Source organism: Aspergillus sydowii (genome assembly GCF_001890705.1).
Source record: "Aspergillus sydowii CBS 593.65 unplaced genomic scaffold ASPSYscaffold_5, whole genome shotgun sequence".
In the NCBI taxonomy this organism is placed as follows: Eukaryota; Fungi; Ascomycota; class Eurotiomycetes; order Eurotiales; family Aspergillaceae; genus Aspergillus; species Aspergillus sydowii.
Window position 1 is genome coordinate 2,091,164 of NW_024467863.1, and position 17,191 is coordinate 2,108,354.

General features: G+C 52.6%; 10 protein-coding genes across 10 annotated transcripts; 6 read left to right on the forward strand and 4 right to left on the reverse strand.

Moving 5' to 3' along the window:
* Positions 1–253: 253 nt before the first annotated feature.
* On the forward strand, positions 254–744 carry ASPSYDRAFT_45633 (uncharacterized protein). The gene has a single exon (XM_040847082.1). It carries the CDS (start codon positions 263–265, stop codon positions 536–538), a length of 276 nt encoding a protein of 91 aa, XP_040703008.1. The 5' UTR covers positions 254–262; the 3' UTR covers positions 539–744.
* A 94-nt stretch (positions 745–838) lies between these two features.
* ASPSYDRAFT_58344 (Ras-GEF domain-containing protein) lies at positions 839–2,276 on the reverse strand (the record flags this gene model as incomplete). Its single annotated transcript, XM_040849519.1, has 3 exons — positions 839–1,176; positions 1,236–1,452; positions 1,500–2,276. The coding sequence occupies 3 exons, from the start codon at positions 2,274–2,276 to the stop codon at positions 839–841; spliced, it is 1,332 nt and encodes a 443-aa protein (XP_040703009.1).
* A 754-nt stretch (positions 2,277–3,030) lies between these two features.
* Positions 3,031–3,486, forward strand: ASPSYDRAFT_31816 (GNAT family N-acetyltransferase; the record flags this gene model as incomplete). Its single annotated transcript, XM_040844913.1, has 1 exon — positions 3,031–3,486. The coding sequence occupies one exon, from the start codon at positions 3,031–3,033 to the stop codon at positions 3,484–3,486; it is 456 nt and encodes a 151-aa protein (XP_040703010.1).
* Positions 3,487–3,609: 123 nt separating this feature from the next.
* Positions 3,610–4,179, reverse strand: ASPSYDRAFT_89917 (uncharacterized protein; the record flags this gene model as incomplete). The annotated part of the gene is made up of 1 exon (XM_040852245.1): positions 3,610–4,179. The coding sequence occupies one exon, from the start codon at positions 4,177–4,179 to the stop codon at positions 3,610–3,612; it is 570 nt and encodes a 189-aa protein (XP_040703011.1).
* A 508-nt stretch (positions 4,180–4,687) lies between these two features.
* On the forward strand, positions 4,688–6,241 carry ASPSYDRAFT_151616 (uncharacterized protein; the record flags this gene model as incomplete). Its single annotated transcript, XM_040842114.1, has 4 exons — positions 4,688–4,781; positions 4,827–5,072; positions 5,120–5,965; positions 6,027–6,241. 4 exons carry the CDS (start codon positions 4,688–4,690, stop codon positions 6,239–6,241), a joined length of 1,401 nt encoding a protein of 466 aa, XP_040703012.1.
* Positions 6,242–6,696: 455 nt separating this feature from the next.
* Positions 6,697–8,007, reverse strand: ASPSYDRAFT_89919 (uncharacterized protein; the record flags this gene model as incomplete). Its single annotated transcript, XM_040852246.1, has 3 exons — positions 6,697–7,195; positions 7,285–7,790; positions 7,843–8,007. 3 exons carry the CDS (start codon positions 8,005–8,007, stop codon positions 6,697–6,699), a joined length of 1,170 nt encoding a protein of 389 aa, XP_040703013.1.
* Positions 8,008–8,840: 833 nt separating this feature from the next.
* ASPSYDRAFT_58348 (cytochrome P450) lies at positions 8,841–10,451 on the forward strand (the record flags this gene model as incomplete). The annotated part of the gene is made up of 1 exon (XM_040849520.1): positions 8,841–10,451. One exon carries the CDS (start codon positions 8,841–8,843, stop codon positions 10,449–10,451), a length of 1,611 nt encoding a protein of 536 aa, XP_040703014.1.
* Positions 10,452–10,787: 336 nt separating this feature from the next.
* ASPSYDRAFT_45639 (uncharacterized protein) lies at positions 10,788–12,152 on the forward strand. The gene is made up of 5 exons (XM_040847083.1): positions 10,788–11,265; positions 11,323–11,345; positions 11,404–11,423; positions 11,476–11,861; positions 11,911–12,152. The coding sequence occupies exons 1-5, from the start codon at positions 11,003–11,005 to the stop codon at positions 12,110–12,112; spliced, it is 894 nt and encodes a 297-aa protein (XP_040703015.1). The 5' UTR covers positions 10,788–11,002; the 3' UTR covers positions 12,113–12,152.
* A 1,034-nt stretch (positions 12,153–13,186) lies between these two features.
* ASPSYDRAFT_151147 (uncharacterized protein) lies at positions 13,187–14,282 on the reverse strand (the record flags this gene model as incomplete). Its single annotated transcript, XM_040842074.1, has 2 exons — positions 13,187–13,526; positions 13,579–14,282. The coding sequence occupies 2 exons, from the start codon at positions 14,280–14,282 to the stop codon at positions 13,187–13,189; spliced, it is 1,044 nt and encodes a 347-aa protein (XP_040703016.1).
* A 406-nt stretch (positions 14,283–14,688) lies between these two features.
* On the forward strand, positions 14,689–16,848 carry ASPSYDRAFT_45643 (cytochrome P450). The gene is made up of 3 exons (XM_040847084.1): positions 14,689–14,903; positions 14,966–15,517; positions 15,570–16,848. The coding sequence occupies exons 1-3, from the start codon at positions 14,850–14,852 to the stop codon at positions 16,443–16,445; spliced, it is 1,482 nt and encodes a 493-aa protein (XP_040703017.1). The 5' UTR covers positions 14,689–14,849; the 3' UTR covers positions 16,446–16,848.
* The last annotated feature ends 343 nt before the right edge of the window (positions 16,849–17,191 follow it).

Genomic DNA, 17,191 nt, shown 5'->3' on the forward strand with positions numbered 1-17,191 from the left:
ACGTGGGTGACTAGACGACTAGGCGGGTGGTTCGAAAAGAAAACGATACCCAAATTCGATTGATCTACTACATAGATTATGACTGATATGACATCAACTATATCCACTCTTTTACGTGCTTTATTCGATATTAGCTTTGCTGTAGGATGGTTGGCGCCCGGATGGGGCCGCCAGCCGCACCGTGGCCATGGTCGTGGACCGAATTACGTATTTGTATACAACTCGGAATTACATGCAGCAGAAGCAAGATTGTTGGGAGATCATGGGCTCATGGAATGGTCTGGAAATTATATACTGGGGAATAGATGCAGTAGAAACAAGTCTAAATCGACGGCTCTTTTCTCGCGGACTGCAGGGGTTAGAATCAGCCTTGCAGTGGAAGAGAATAGAATGGCCCGCTGAATTCAGCGTCGCAGAACGTGCGGTCTCGCTTGACATGTCAAATCCGCTGAACACTGAACGATTGACCTTTGCTCGGGGAGGCGTGTTCCGCCCATCAGGTGACGAAAACGGGATGGCCTTGCGAGCTGCAAGTTAAATGCGACATCGGAGTGGTGGGCCCAGACAGCGGCGGTTTCTCACCCCAGCACGCCTGGCCAGTGAGGAGTTAGCATCACAGATGGCTCCAACAGGGCAAACGGCAAAATTATTTCTAACATACTAATATTACAAAACGACAGGGTATCTAAAACATGTCCACGGGAGAGGTACCAGGGTCCCTGTTCAGTGTCGTTTCCGTCCGTTTCGTTGGGAGGGGAAGGGCGAAACTTCGTGATGGGATCCCTGGCGAATGTAATCGTACAACGCGTCGCTCATTAATCGTTGAGACTGGGCTGGTTCAGTCCCCCATCGCCATGCTGGCAACGAGGATTCCGGTCATATGGGTTCCCGTCGAAACATAGGGGGCGCCGCCGGCACCCATTTCCACGCGCGTTCGCGGCTCGAGCTCCAGGCTGTGGTCGTGTTTGTTCGCCATGTCTTCGGCAGCTTGAGTACTGCTGATTAGGTACTCCTGTAGCTCGGGGACAGGTTGGAATACATATTCGGAGGACTGGTAGTGTTGAAGCTCCTGGATTACGGTGGCCGCTTTTGCGCGCTTGTCCATGTTTATTAGGCCAGCAGGGGTATGGTCGGGGTTGCCGTCTTCGATGAAGGTTAGGTCCATGAGGAAGACGCCTAGACTCCAGGTTAATTGAGCTGCAGGGTTGTTACATGGGTATAAGATGAAACCGCACCAAGGAATGGAATGCATGGAGGATTCGCTGCCCGCATTGTCTCTCGGTACTCGTTGAAATTCTTCGTGCTATTGACGAGCCGCTGTATCCGTTCCAGGGTCGCCATGGAGCGTTCGCTAACTTGCGACCACGTCCGAGCCAGCCGGTGGATCGGTGCTGTCCCAAGTCCGGATACGACGGCGATTGATGTCGAGTAGTTTCTCATCTCGTAGCAGGCCTGTGGAGTCAGAGGTGTTCAAGTAGTCAACGATCGAAGGGACGTACCTCCAAAATCTCGATAAAGTGTTTAATTAGCCGCACTCGCTTCTTCAAATCCGACTGCTCGAGAATTAGATTCCCGACCCAATTCGCCAACTGGTTCGAATGGCGGATCATCGCTCTGATATTCGGTGCCGGCTCCAAGTCCCCTGCCCTTTTCTGCCACGCTTTGTTCAGGCACTCTTCTAGACGTATTTTACCGTACAGTCGCGACTCCAGCAGCGTCAATTGCCGCGCAAGCTCAGTCGGATTGAGGTCCAAGAATTTGATCTTCTTCATCTTCTTGGGCAGCACCGGTGGCGGGGAGGTGACGCTTTGCATGGACAGGCGCTGGTGGCCTCGCACGTTTCGGTCCCCCTGTAAGCGCCGCTCAATGACATTGATCAGCCCATTCGACCCCGGTGTCTTGAGCGCCGGAATTGAGTCGAGCGCGAACTCGTAAATCCTTTTAAGCAGGTCGCGGGTTTCTTCATCGTCGGGCTCGACCCAGGTCTGTTCCAGCCAGCGCTTGAGGATATTGATCACCCGTACCTGCGTCGGTTTCTTTTTGTGCGACAGCCAGATCTGGTATTCAGCCTGGGTGAGCCCGTCCGGGTGTTGGATGTAGAATCGCTCCATCAGCATGGCGAATAATTGCGTGCTCGTCATGAAAGAGCGATACGTGAGCAGGAAGGTCTGGTTGAACGCCGTGTCAAGTTTATCGTGTCGAGTGAGGTATTCGACCAGCGCGCTCGTGGTTCCTCCCCTTACCACTGGGACGCCATTGTCTAGCTCGAATTGCATTTCATCGTGGTGGTCCGGCTGCAGGAACCAGATAGCTTCGTCGAATAGCGAGGAGGATCTGGTCGTCGCGCTTGGAGCTATTGAGATGTCGCTTGAAGGCGCGCTGGAGGGCGCGCGAGAATGCTCCATGCTGAAGCAGTGGTGTTATGAGACTCAACACACTGGTGGCAGCAGCATCGTTGCCTGCGAGAGACGTGGGGGACGATCGAGACCGGTGGTGCATCTAATCTAATCTTAAGCAGTGAAACGGTTGGAAGGTGACTAACACTGCTGCTGAGTCGGTTTTTTTGAGAAGTCTTTACAATTTACATGTGCCTGTTTCGTCACGGATCGCCCGTATTTCACTGCCAAGCTTACCACAGCTCTCGCTCTTGGCCAATCATTTGTGGAAAAATACCACTTGACAGAACAGGTATCGCCGGTATTTGTCCGCATGGACAAGGATAGCAGTATAAAGCCTGCCCCGGGAAGTTATATCATGGACCCATGGATCTTATCCTCAGTGAGAGCTCTGGTGTTGAATATGGCAACCAGGGTTTGGATCGAGTTCCCCTGAGTTGTGGCGTTGCAGGCTCACAGGCCTCCTCGGTATACAACAGCCCACCCCGAATGTAGCCGCCCCCCACATACGACTAGGTAGCAACAGCTTACTCGATTGCTACCTGTTCGGCTGTCTATTTATCTAGATGACTCTGAATACCTTCAATGTCACGGCGATGACCCAACTACCATCACATCAACTTCCAGAACCACAATGACAGCCACCCAACTCCCCCCAAACTACGTCTTCACTGATTCTCCCCCCTCAGTCGAGGACTACCTCCACCTCCGCCTCGCCTCCGGCCTCTCCCCCAAAACCGTCGCGCAAGGAACCGCCTCAGTCAATGGCGCCTGGTACGGCTGCTACATCATTTACACCGACCCTTCAACAAACTCCGCAAAGCCAGTCGCAATGGGCCGCATCATTAGCGACGGCGGGTGGTACTTCCACATCGTGGATATGGCGGTGCTCCCGGACCATCAGCGCAAGGGTCTTGGGGAGGCAATCCTGAAGAAATTGCTGGCGCATATCAAGGACAATGCGCCCGAGGGGAACCCGTATATCAGTCTCCTGGCGGATAAGCCGGGGCGGAAGTTGTACGCGAAGAATGGGTTTGTGGATGCGATGCCAGGCAGTCTGGGAATGGTTCATGAGGGTGATTTTTCTTGACTTAGGTATTAGATGTGAATGGTTGTCCGTGTGCATCACTTTTGTCTATATAACTTACACTCTATCAAGATCTATCTTAATCCGACGCTAAATCAAATATCTATCATACAGCAAGCTCCAGACCTATTTGTCCGATCCAGATTTCCACCTCTGTAGCATCCCGCGAATATCAAGTCCGCGAGCATTACCATTGCCGTCTCCCAGCCCCGGCCTCTTCCAGTCCATCTCAATCAGCGTTCCAATAACCCCCATCGTCCCGGCAGTCATGACGACCGGTCCCCAGATACTAGGAACAAACTGCCCCCTCCCCAGATTCCGACTCACAGTTATATACCGAAACAGACCGTACCCAAACGACCAAACGCTGATAACCTGACAGAGACGGCTAACGAGGATATCTGGGCTATCTCTCAACCTCGTCTTCGTATCTGTGGTTGGATCGGTGTCACCGCTCGTGTTTTTGCGCGTCTGCGCGGACGGCGATTGTGAAGGAGGAGCAGCAGTGGCTTCAGCGACCGGGTTGAAAAAATGCTCTATCAAACCGAGTCTTCCAACGGCTAGTCCCATTGCCGCAAAGGCAAGACCCATGCGCGTCCATGAGAGAAATGTGCGCTCGTTGGCTTGGTGGTCGCGGAGCTGGGAGCCGGTGTTTGCGACGGGCTTGGGGAGGAGGCGGCGGAGGAGGGAGGACATTGTGAGATTGATTTTGCTTTCGTTGGGCGCGTATTAGCGGGAGAAACAGTTATTACCTTGGCGGGGCGATGCAATGCAAGGAGATGATGAAGGTGGGCTTGAGGCGTTGCTGAGTGGCGGTCGCGAAGTCGCGACGTTGCGGAGTCGCAACCTCGAAAACTTGGTTGACGGTTGAAGTGGAGTCGCGGATTAACTGTTCAAGCCTCATGGACTGGTTGTTGGATCTCCACTGATTGCCATTGTCGGAGCTTGTCTTTCGGGCATCCAGAGTGCTTCAGAGTGATTCAGAGTAGATGCTGCCTCCTCACAGACGCAGTCGAGTGAGTCACAAAGTTCTCCGACACAAAGCGAATGAAATCCCCGCAGCACGTCAGATCGACTGACATTGGCTCACTTGATGCAAGAACGCGCCTCTTATGGTTCCCTTCTGCTGGCCTCGATTGGCCCGATTTTCTTCTAATATCAGAGCTTACCTCCATGGCTGATGCACTTTTCAAACTTTTTCGCGATGGCAATTGACACGCAGAGACTGCCCTGGGGTTACTCGTGGCGCTCGTCGCAGTCGTTTATCATCGCCACGGCCACCATCAGCTTGTTCTCTGGTACGTCGACCATCCAATTTGACTGACAGACACTGACGCCATCAGAATGCTTCTTTTTCGGGTTTGTCGTGCCAATTCTCCCGTATATGCTCGAGACCCGCTTGCATCTCGATCCGTCACGCACCCAGAGCTTCACGACCACCCTCTTGACCCTCTACGGCGTCATCTCTCTTGTCGCTGCTCCATTCATCGCTCATTTTGCCGACAAAACTCCCAGCAGAAAGATCCCGTTGCTGCTCTGCCTCGCAGCATGCTCTTCGGGCACGATCCTCGTCGCTTGCTCGCGGGCCGGTAAGCTCACCATCTCTTTAAAACCAGCCGCCCACTAACAGCTCCAGTCTGGGTTCTCATGGCCGGTCAAGTCCTCCAGTCCCTCGCCAGCTCCGCCGTCTGGATCGTCGCGTTCGCCACCCTGGTCGATAATGTCGACGGCGAGAACAAGGGGAAAGTGACCGGCACCGCGATGTCTATCGTCGGGACCGGAATCTTCGCAGGGCCTATGGTCTCAGGAATCCTTTTGCAGCTGTTCGGATACTGGCCCGCATGGTCGGCTGCTCTGCTCCTGCTCGCCGTAGACTTCTTCGCCCGTCTCGTCATGATAGACAATCGATCGGCCTTGTCAACTTCTCCGAACTGGGATGCGGCCTCGAACGCGACTGAACCCGAGGAACGCGCTGAGGAACGCACTGCCCTCCTTGCTGACCAGCAAAGGGACCACCAAACCTCTACCGATGGTCAGAAAACAGATACTACTACTAACCCCGACGCGCCTCGCGGCTTCTACAGCATAATGCTCCGCAACCCGCAAATCCTCGCCTCGATATTCAACACCCTCATCATGTCCTCCGTCCTCGCCAGCTTCGACACCACATTACCCCTGCACGTCCGCGCAGTCTTCGGCTGGGGCTCTCTACCCGTCGGTCTTTTATTCTTCGGTCTCAACCTGCCGGCTATCGTCCTGGGGCTCCCGATCGGGTGGATGCGCGACCATTTTGGCCTCCGCTGGCCAACGACGATCGGGTGGGCGCTGACAACGCCTTTGCTTTGGTTGATGGCTGTCCCTGGGGCGGATTTGCCCTGGGGGAAATTAGAGAAGGGGGGTGAGGCGGTTTATATTGCCGCTATTGTTGGGCTCGGGTTTGCGTTTGCGTTGACGAGGGGTGCTGGGTCGTTTCAGATGATGGGTGTGTTTCTTTTCCTTTTCCCTTTTAAGTAGAATCCGGGATATTAACGTGATTAACCCAGCCGTCGTTCACGACCTGGAGTCCAAAAACCCAGCTATATTCGGTCCGTACGGTGGGAACTCGCGATTGTCAAGCCTCACCGAAGTCCCGTTTAATGTGGGCATGGTACTTGGCCCGTTGCTTTCTGGGAGTTTCTCCGAGCTTATTGGGTATTATTATATGAATTGCATACTGGGTGAGTGCCCCTTGAATTTTTTTCTTATCCTATCGGTTTGATGTTTGGCTAACGGGTGACTAGCGGTCGCGTCGCTGCTTGTTACGGTGTCGTCGTGGGCGTATCTTACTGCGGGGCCGGGTAAGGACGGAAGTGAGGAGAGACAGCTTGAGGATGGGGAGGAGAATATCTCTTCCTAGTAAAAGTTTCTTATAGAATAGTATTAATGTTGGTGGTGACAGGTTGTAATCTGTAAGAGCGACTGTTGTTTCAGCGGTTGCCAAGTGAAACCCAATATATATATTAGGTTCAAATATAATGTAGCCACGGCCTGGAATTGAAGCAATCCGGGTTGAGAGAATTCAATGTCTTGATGAATGGAAGTATAAATAACTGATTCCAGATAACCAGCGCCATTAATTGGTATAACTTTTGCACTTCGCTTTGAAAGAACAATAACCCGCCCACCGTACCCACCCTTCCCATATAATGTACAAATATAGACAAGTACGTACAATCACCGACTCTCATCAACCCCCCACTCCTGCTTAACACGAATCCCCCTCCCAAAGCCTCTGCCATCCCCTCCCCTCGCACCACCACCACCACCACCACCACCAACAAGCCCCCTCTCATCCTCTTCCATCCCATCCCCCCTCTCCTGCACCGAAATCCCCGCATAGTGCTTCGGCCCCAGCGGCCTCAACCACAACTGCCGCGTATCATCATCCAGCGGCTGGAACCCATCATCATTTGTGCCCCGCGAGCCCTTCCCCAGATGTCCCGCGCCACTGCCGCCCTTTGAGCGTGATGATTTCACCGGTGTAGCGCCGGTGCCGACGGGCGTGGTGGCTGTGCGGCCTAGCAAGGGGCGCATCAGGGGCACGGAGGCGAGGATCACGGCGAGACAGGGCTCGATGCCGCTGAAGATGTTGGCGAGGGGGATTGTGGCGGTTATGTCGTTGAAGTTCATTGTGGAGAGGACGCGGATGCGTAGGGCCGAGATTACGCATGTTCTGTAAGATTAGTATACTGCCAGATACAAGCAGTGGTGGTGGTGGTGGTGGACGGTGATGGAAAGAAGGGAAAGGGAGAGAAGACGTACACAATACCCAAGCCGAAAACGGCAATCAGGGTGATTTTCTTATACAGCGCCATCTGGAGCTTGTATAGACTGCTCATTGGAAGGACAATCACGGCAACGTCGGTGATGAGATTGATGATGCCCGTCGCCGTGAAAGAGGAGACCTGGTTCCCGCAGTATCCGCCGACGATGGTTTTATCCCAGTTGTAAGCAAAGGGGCGACAGATCAGACAGCCAGCTAGGATGGTCGCTATGGTCCAGGCGACGATGATGGACATTGTTGTGTAGGAGGAGATGATCAGCCACCGGACGGGGAAGATGCGGAGGTATAAGAAGAGGATGGAGATCTTGGTGCAGCTGAGACTGAGCACCCAGAGGAATTGCAGGGGGATGATCAGTTTGGATAGCTTTGTGATGGGCTCCAGGCCGTAGTTGGGGTCCATGGCGATGTCCTTGACGTGTCCGTAGCCGATGCCGGCTTGAATGACGCCGGTGATACTGATGGATTGCAGGCCGACGCCGAAGATCTGTCTGTTCTCAGTATAATACCGACAGGGGATAGGGGCAATGTGGACGTACACATGCTGCGATGAGGAACCAGTCACTGATGGTCCATTTCTTATGGGCGAGCTTGTGAGCCAGGAGACGAAGACAGACGGCCGTGACCGAGAGAACAGAGAATACAATAGCAACGCCGAGAACAGCCCGCTGGTCGTGCGTTTGGACGGGGAAGGTGACGGTCATCCTGACAGCGACGGCGACTGACTCGTCGGTGAACAATGGCTCTGCTGCAGGAACGATAAAGGGAAACTGAAACTGGACCCCAATCCAATTTAAATGCTCCTGGACTCCGCACTGCCGAAGTGCAGAATCGTCGTCCCAGGATCCGAGCGGCTGGACTTGGCCCTGGACTGATGCTGCCGCGGGCTATCGAACGCAGGATCCGACTGGACCCATTTACGGGGCCGTCCTGCCGTGCTGCCCTGTGAGGCGCTGGGTTAAGCCCCGATGGATCGCGATGCGATTGCCCGATCAGAACTATAGGCCCGTATAGAAGACTCGTCCGACGACCCTGCGCTGTATCCTGCAGAAATGTGACACCTGCCAGAGGCAGCTTAAGCTTCTGAGCAGTCGGCTGCTGGCGCTCGTATTCTGCGAACAAAGTTCTGTCAGAATATCAGAGAGCAGTTCGGCGAACTCAAATCAGCCTTGGGAGCTCCACCGCGGCCGTTGGGTGTTGACATTGGGCTGTTCTATTGGCACTTAAGGCTCGGCTGTTGCACTCTCAGGCCGCCGTCGCTGCTAGCGCCGCCCTGGGAACTAACAACGCTCCCCGGCTGGGCCTGCCCACAAGACTTGTTCTTGGAGTAATTATGTGCCTTGGGATTGGCGGGCGCTGGCCTGACTCGAGAAACTGATGCATAGCCCACAACTCTGAATAAGGAGGGCAAACGGTCGGCCCCTGGTTCGGTGGGATTGGCTGTGTGCGTGGGCCCAATATAAACCATGTGCTGTCACGAACTGCCGTCTTTTCCTGCAGTTTCTTGCAGCTCTTTGCAGTTTAACTCCCCTTTGCGATGGCTGCCTCTGTCGTTCTCATTATCGTGGGCGCCCTCTCCCTGCTGTATCTCAGCACCAAAAAGGGCAAATCCACCGACAAGACGCTGCTCAAGCTCCCCCTCATCGGCGACCTGCACAGCTCTCCCATCGAGAAGCCGCTCGTCAACTGGGACGAGTGGGCGAGGCAGAATGGCCCAATTGCCGTCCCCAAGCTGTTCGGGCTCATTCCGATCGTCGTGCTCAACTCGTACGAGGCCGTAACCGAGCTCTTCAGCCGTCGCAGCCAGTGGTACAGCAATCGCCCGGCGTCCGTGAGCATGGAGATGATCACCGGCGCACAGCCAGGGCGCTCGCGCTTTACCCTCATGCACGACTACGACGACCATCTCAAGCTGCACCACCGCATTCTCTCACCCAGTCTCGGTGCCCCAGCCGCTCCAAAGTACCAGCCATTGATGGAACTCGAGGCGAAACAGCTCCTCTTCGACCTCCTCACCAGCTTAACCAACTCCCCCGACAACACTCTCAGCACCGCAGAAGTCTATCCGTTACTCGAACGCACCCAGTCCAGCGTCATCCTCGCCCTCCACTACGGCCTGCGCATCCCGCGCTACGAAGAACCCATCCTCCACGAGGTCATCGACATCCAAAAGCAAGTCACCCATCTCGCCGCAAACCCCCAACTCCCAGATATCATCCCCGCCCTGCGCCACCTCCCCGCCGCGCTCTCCCCCTGGCAGCGCTCCGCAGACGCCCTCTTCGCCGACCAGGTAGACCTCTACATGCGCCTCTTCACGCACGGCCGCGACGGCCCCGGATGGAACGCCACAAAACAGGCCCTCGCAACCGCAAAGAAACACGCACCCGCCGACTCCCCCGTCTCGGATCTCGATCTCGCGTTTACACTGGCCACTTCCATCCAGGGCGGGATGGAGACGTCCCCGCGTCAGCTCCTGTGGCTGTTCATCGCGGCTATGAGTAACTCATCCTCTTTTATGGCCAAGGCACACGAGACGCTCGACCGTGTCGTGGGCCGCGATCGACTGCCGACATTCGCGGACCGCGCAAACCTGTCCTTCGTCGATGCGATCACCCATGAGCTCTTCCGGTGGAGGCCCATCTCGCCAGGCTCGATTCCGCGACGCGCGGACCACACGGATTCCTTCCAGGGAACGAAGATCAGCAAGGGGTGGACTGTTATCGCGAATGCGTGGGCGATCGGTCGCGACGAGGCAGTCTTTGATCCGGAGCTGGGAGATACGCAGGAGTTTATACCGGAGCGGTGGCTTCGTGAGGATCCCGCGACGGGTGAATCGAAACTCCGTTCGGATCTTCCCTTGCCTGTGTTTGGGCAGGGGAGGAGGATTTGTCAGGGGAAGAGAGTTGCGACGGATGGTACGTTTATGCAGGTTGCGTCGCTGCTGTGGGCTTTTGAGGTTGAGGCGCTGGATGGCGATGTGGTGGATCCGTGGGAGATGGTTGTTGTTGGTTTCATGACTATGCCAAAGGAGAGGAGATTCAGGTTGAAGCCGAGAGGCGACTGGGTTGTTGATGTTATAAAGAGGGAGTGGGAGGGGGCTGAGAAGGCCATTGGAGAGGTCATGGTTGCGGGGGATGTTGATCGGTAGATACTTTCTTAATGTTTAAGTGTTTCTTATACTATATTCAAACAATATACGGACTTTAATGGCCAGGGCTACTCGGATGAAGATAGCATACGCAACTGGTGTACAGCCACACACGAGTCAATCATGTATCACACGCAGTTAAGAGATGGAGTCAGCCTTGAAGTCGACTACTCGAGTCGGACCATTCGCCACCCCCTCCGTGGCTGGCTCGACCACTATGCCAACAACTTTATCCCTCGCGAAGAACCGGGCGGTATTGGATGTCGGGCCCGCGGAGTCCCAATCTCTCGGGTGGGAGGAAGTGTGCACCCGCTACTAGAAACTTTAACTGCACTTTGAAGTTTGAACACAGCTTTGCCCACTAAAAATGCAAGGGAAAGTCTCCACATGTGTCGTCAAGCTGGCTGCTGTCGCGTGCCTTTAATTCTGGGTATCTCCGGGTCTTTTCGTATTCGAAACCGACTTGCAACTTTCCTTTCTTTCCGCATTTGCACCGGGTTCGCCAACATGGTACATTCATTATTATACCGAACAATGCTTCATCGGCGATAATGGCGCTTCTTTCCCCGGACTTTGTTCTCCCAGAAGTCACGGAGGCTGACATGGCAGTTGCTTCAATTGCATGGGGTTTCACCATTGGCTTTGGGTGGCTCACTAGTTGGACAGCGGTGAAGCAGACTGTGAATATCTACAAGAGGAATGGCCGCCGCATTTTTAGTAATGCCTATGTATGGATGATATGGCTGGAGATCATAGTTTGCCTTATTTTTAGCATAATCTGCTGGTTATATGTGAGGGGTGTGATTCCAACAAGGTGAGGCTGAATTAATCCCAGAAAACGGCGAGGAAGCCAGTGCTGACGGCATCTGAGCTTTGCTTTCTATTTCGGCATCGGTATAATATCCACACCTGGACCCCGAGATATCATATCAGGAAGCTGACTTTGTGCAAGTTACACTATGGGCCCTGCAGGTAAATGGCTCTGCATACTCCGGAAACGCATTAACCGTACGAACTTGACCAGGTCCAATTCCTCCTGCAAATCATCATTAATCGTTGTGCATTACTCCTCCTCGATCAAAAGAAGGCTACATGTCTAAAGGCTGCCGTCGCCACCTTAATCACCGCCGTCAACATTTCGGTCTATACTATCTGGATTCCCGCTCGCCTACAGCTCTCAGAGGAATACATCTGGATCAACGAGCGATGGGACCGTTGCGAGAAGGTCATCTACCTTCTTGTCGACGGGTCGCTCAACTTCTATTTCATTCACATCGTTCGATCGAATCTAGTATCGGCCGGTCTGATAAAGTACAAGACGCTGATATATTTCAATATGAGTATTATCGGGATATCCCTTGGCATGGACGTCCTGATCATATCAATGATGAGCTTGCAAAACACATTCGTGTAAGTATAGTTGACAACTGAGTGAAAATACTGCTGACACCACGATAAGGTACATGCAGTTTCATCCTCTTGCGTATATGGTCAAACTCAACATCGAGCTGTCAATGGCGGATCTGATTGGAAGGATTGCTGGAGATCGTTCCTGTGCCACCATCTACCAAGACGCACCGGGCAGCCTGGAGCGTCCAGGAGAGGGAAATACGCAAGTAGTTGACATTAGCTCTATCTATAGGAGCACACAACTCATTTAATCTATATTCCTTGTATGCAACTCAGGTACCAATTTTATCGATTACAGAAAGTACATGTAGGGAGCTGACTATTACAGTTAGGATAAGCACCTAGCCCTGTAGCTTCATGTAGACTAAAATAATTACCTTAATGGTCGTACGAAGATCCCACTTTACCGACCCTATAGGTGTACGTAGGTCAAGCTTAACCACGGGGAACCTGCCATTGCGGTGGAAGGCTTCTCATAACAGTAACCTACTTGACTCAGGTATTGATAGAGCTTAGTTTGATCTCTCCTTGATTATAACAGACGCAACATAAATCTTGGCCTCCCAGTAATAGGCGTCGTTTTGAGTTTATGTCTCGGTGTGGTATTCCGACACCGACGTCGTGATAACTTGGCTTCTAAGATTCGAAAACATATACATTATCCCGTAGTTTGGATTTACTAGCTCTACGACAGGTGCAGGATAGCATAATACCTGACTTTTACTTCCAGGTATGTAAATCGTGTATCCAGAGGCGTGCGGGCGTGCCGCCCATCCAATATAACTTAAGTATTACCGACCATATTGTAGGTAGCAAGGAGTATCATGATTTAGGAAGATCCCGACTCTGCTTCCAAGGGCGGCCGAACATGCGAGACGAGGAACGCAGTATACGCAGCGGCCGTTAATTGCCGGCTTGTCAATTCTAGTAAACTGCTGCCCATGGATGGCCCTGTTTGAAGGATATATTCGCGGCAGGTTAGTGCCTGACTCTACGAAGCCGAGCCAGTTAAACATATTGCGTTTTCCAGGCATAGCCGCGTATTTCTGGTCTTCGTAGAATTCGCAACAATCCCATGATAAATAATAAGCCATCTGATAGGTCTCAGTGCATTGCCCTCGGTTGATGAAAGGTCTAGTTGGTACTGAAGAGAGGATAGTTTATCGAATCGCCGCCATAGTATTGGGACGCGACGAACCTGAAAGGTGCTCGCGACGGAGATTTGCCAAAAGACTTTCACGCCCGGGTGAATATTTAGTTAAGCGCGTGTAAGCCTCGATATTAGGAAGTGCAATTCCCCTTGCACTGGGCTCGTCCGAGTCCAGCTATCGCAGTTTGGTGAACCCCCAGCCAGGCTGTGGCTCGTCGGCCATCAGCTCGCGCATCTGATTCAAGTCCCGCCATATATCTTTGAGTGAAAAGCGTCTTGTTGATATAAAGTTATAAAACCTGTCATACGTAATCCCCCAGGCGACCGGAACGCGCCCATCATAACCATCTTCGTCCGCTCCATCAAGTGGCCAATCTGGATCAACTGCCCATATCCAAGGGTAATAGCGGCCCTCCAGCTTCCATGAGTCGCGCGACTCTGATGTAGCATAGAGAAAGACATGAGGAAGAAGGCCACGCTTCAGGTGACCTTTATCTCGAAGGCCTCGGAAATTTCTATTAACTATTATTAGAGGCAAGGATATTCGAGGAGACTTATCAAGCTTACTGTCGTAAAAGAACTAGATCGTCTTCTGGTCCGTCAAAATTAAGGAACTCCGTCAATTTGGTCCTCCGGATTTGATCTGACCCTACACCCACAGAGGGGGCGAGGAAGACCCTGTCATTAAACTTGCTTTGAAAATTCTGCCATCTCGTATTGAGTCTAAAGCAATATATAATATACCCCCATGGCTTGCTATCTCCCTGGTCAATGATTTTTTGAACCCACGGCGCGGGGCCACTGTCGACGAATGGATTACGTGTGTGCTGCAGGCTTGTCCTAAGCTTCTCATTGAACCACTCATCATCGGTAACAGCATTCCAGGCTTTTATTTCCACTGGTAATAGAACAGAGCCTAATGCCTGCTGATATTTATCCCATAGTAGCTGCTCAAACCGCCGGCGTCTCCTGGCCACAGCCTGACGCTCTGTATAGGCCAGTCGGTCTATATCATGGAAGCCCTGACGAATTAGAGTAGCCTCAGAGCAGGTAAGAGAATCACGATCTATCACAGCAGCCTGAAGCAGGTCAGAAATGGAGCGATTAAATTGCTTCTGGCACTGTGCCTCCATCTCTTCACGCAGTGGCCATTGGGCGATCTGGTGTTTTTCATGAGGGGTAATCTCAGTAGGGGTATTAATAGCTTTATCAAAAAGAGGTTCAATATTAGACCAGTCTGACAGCCCAAGCTTTTGGTGATCAACTGGCATTCGTCGGATTTCCTCAAATCTGGCCTGGATATCCATGATGAATGAAGAAGGGGTTGTGGTTGTTGCTGGAGGTGAAACAAGCGCTGGGTAGTTGAGTTGGTGTCGAACGATGACCGCCAAGAATCGGTTACCGCTTATACCGGTCACCCACCATATTAGCTCTATCTATAGGACCACATATCTTATTTAATGTATACTATTTCTATATAACTCAGGTACTAATTATATCAACCATATAAATTATATTGAGAAACCAGCGTGAGCAGCCTGTAGTATGGCCATCAGATGTACCTTGTGAACTTCATAGTATCAGCATGAGCAATGCCTGAAAGCCCATTGGCGAGCACAACTGCCCTGCCTTGTGACTAAGCGGAAGTCCAGATTGCGGAGTGCGCAGCCTCCGATAAAAAGCGTAAAAAAACAGGGGGACGCTGGGTATTTCGTGGGGCGGAAATGTGGACATCTCGGGTTGATCCACCCGTGAGTCACCGACACCGCGATTCAGATCTTGGATATAAAATATACATCCAGCCCGTCCTGAATCAGCGAGGGAATACCGTCGCCAACATGGACCGACTCTGGCTGTACGCCCTGCTCGGGATAGTCCTCTGGCTTGCCCAGGTAGGTATCCCCGGTATCCATCACCATAACTATAAGCCAATCGCTAACTAACTGCTGGATAGAAAATATACAAAATCTACACTTCCCCCCTCCGGCAAATTCCAGGCCCCATAAGCACAAAATTCACCCGTATCCCGTTGAAACAGTCTATTCTAGGCGGTAACAGAATCTACTACATCCACGCACTGCACCAGAAATACGGCCCGATCGTGCGCATAAGTCCCGATGAAGTTTCCATCTCTTCACTCCCCGACTTCAAGGAAATTCACCGCGTCGGATCCCCGTTCCTGAAAAGCCCATGGTATAAGAAATTCGTCACGGAGCGCCCGCCCGGCATGTTTGATATGCCTGGTGGGCGGGAGCACGCGGATAGGAGGAAATTGTTTGCGAGGGCTTTCTCGAAGAGTGAATTGCGGAGAGTGTGGGAGGGTGTCGTTAGACAGAAGGTTAGGATGGCTGTTGGACAGATAAAGAATGAATTGGATGCTGGAGGTGGTGTCAGTGCGAATGGTGAAAGGAGGTGTGATGTGTTGAAGTGGTGGACGTTCCTGGCGACGGATGTTGCTGGCCATTTGATGTTTGGGGAGGATTTCGGGATGCTGCAACTAGGCGTGGTATGTTTACATCCTTCATTGATTTTCGAGGGGGAAGCTGACAGTTGTGTAGAAAAACGAGTATATTCATGTTCTGGAGTCGACGATGATGGGCTCTGGGATCAACTCTGAGCTACCCCTTGTCGGGTTCATCGGACGACATCTCCCCATTCCCTCGATCAAATCGATGTTCAGGGCGTCTGACTATATGACCAACTACGGCCGGCGCGCGATCACGAATGCCCGGACAAGCAGCGAGTCAAGCAGGAACATCTTCTCGGGGATGATTCACGAGTCGGAAAAGGGCAGTGAGAGTCTAACAGACGAAGATGTCGTCACTGAAGCAGGGAACTTGATTGTCGCCGGCTCCGACACGACAGGAATCACACTGACGTACCTCGTCTGGGCTGTTTTGAGTCAACCGCAGCTGCAGCCGGAGTTAGAAAGGGAGGTACAAGATCTCAAGGCGGACTATGATGATGCAACGCTGGAAAGCCTCCCATTGCTAAACGCGGTGATCAAGGAAACACTCCGTCTGTATGGTGCCGCCCCAGGCTCACTCCCTCGCTCTGTACCAGAGGGTGGCGCGACACTGGCTGGACATTTCATTCCAGAAGGCGTAACAGTGAGCACCCAGAGCTGGACCATCCACCGGGACGAGAATATCTTTCCGAACCCTGACGTTTTTGATGCCTCCCGGTGGTTGAAGTGCGAGGATACAAATAGTCAGTCCGTGTCGCAGATGGCGTTCTCGCCGTTTGGCGCAGGGGCCAGGACGTGTCTGGGTATACACCTGGCGTATATGGAACTGAGGCTGGCTGCAGCGGAGTTTTTTAGGGAGTGTCGCGGGGTGAAACTGGCCGGGGATATAACGTGGGAGACTATGAAGCCTGAGAATTACTTTTTGATTGCGCCGTCTGGACATCGCTGTGAGATTGTGCGAGGATAGCTAGTTCAGTTGATGCCGTGATTTCCGGGGGCTGAATCACTCGGTAGCATGCTAATCCCTGAACCTGGAACCTCCAGATAGTAATGGTAGTTCAGCTGGCTTGGATACTTAGTCTAGTTAGTGTTTCACTATTTTGGCCTGGACCTGCGTCGACCCTGGGCATGTGGGAACTCGCCATCAACCAAGAAACATGTCCAATAAAGGCACCAAAACCTTCTCCGTAGAACGAACTCGCACGTGGGATAGCGATCCGCGTAGATGTTATGTAAAAGCGCAGGGGATTGCTTTACGACCACATAGTAACTGGCGAGGTCGGGTGTCAATCCTTAACCAAGCTGACCGTGGGAGAAATGGACTTGGTACGTGAACTCTCTTTGCCACCCAGTATTCCAAGCCGATTTTTCATCATGGAAGGAATCAGGATGAAAACCCCGCGTTTCGCCGCGACTGAGGAGGGAGTCCAGGCTCATCCTGCGGGAATGGGCTGGGCTATTTTTCGGGCATTGCCACGGACCCGAGCTAAGAGATTGGCGCACAAGGTATGAGGATTAGAGTAAAAGAGAGCGTACGGAGGAGAGTAGGCTGTTTCAATCCCCAACGGCCATGCATGTTGAACCCGTTGGTTATATGCAGCTCCGAGCAGAATTGCCAGGCCAGTAGGAATGAGTGGAGTGGGAAATGTGAAAGCTTGGAGGGCTGGACGCACGGGGCGACTCGAACAATATCCCAGTAAATTAATATACGGA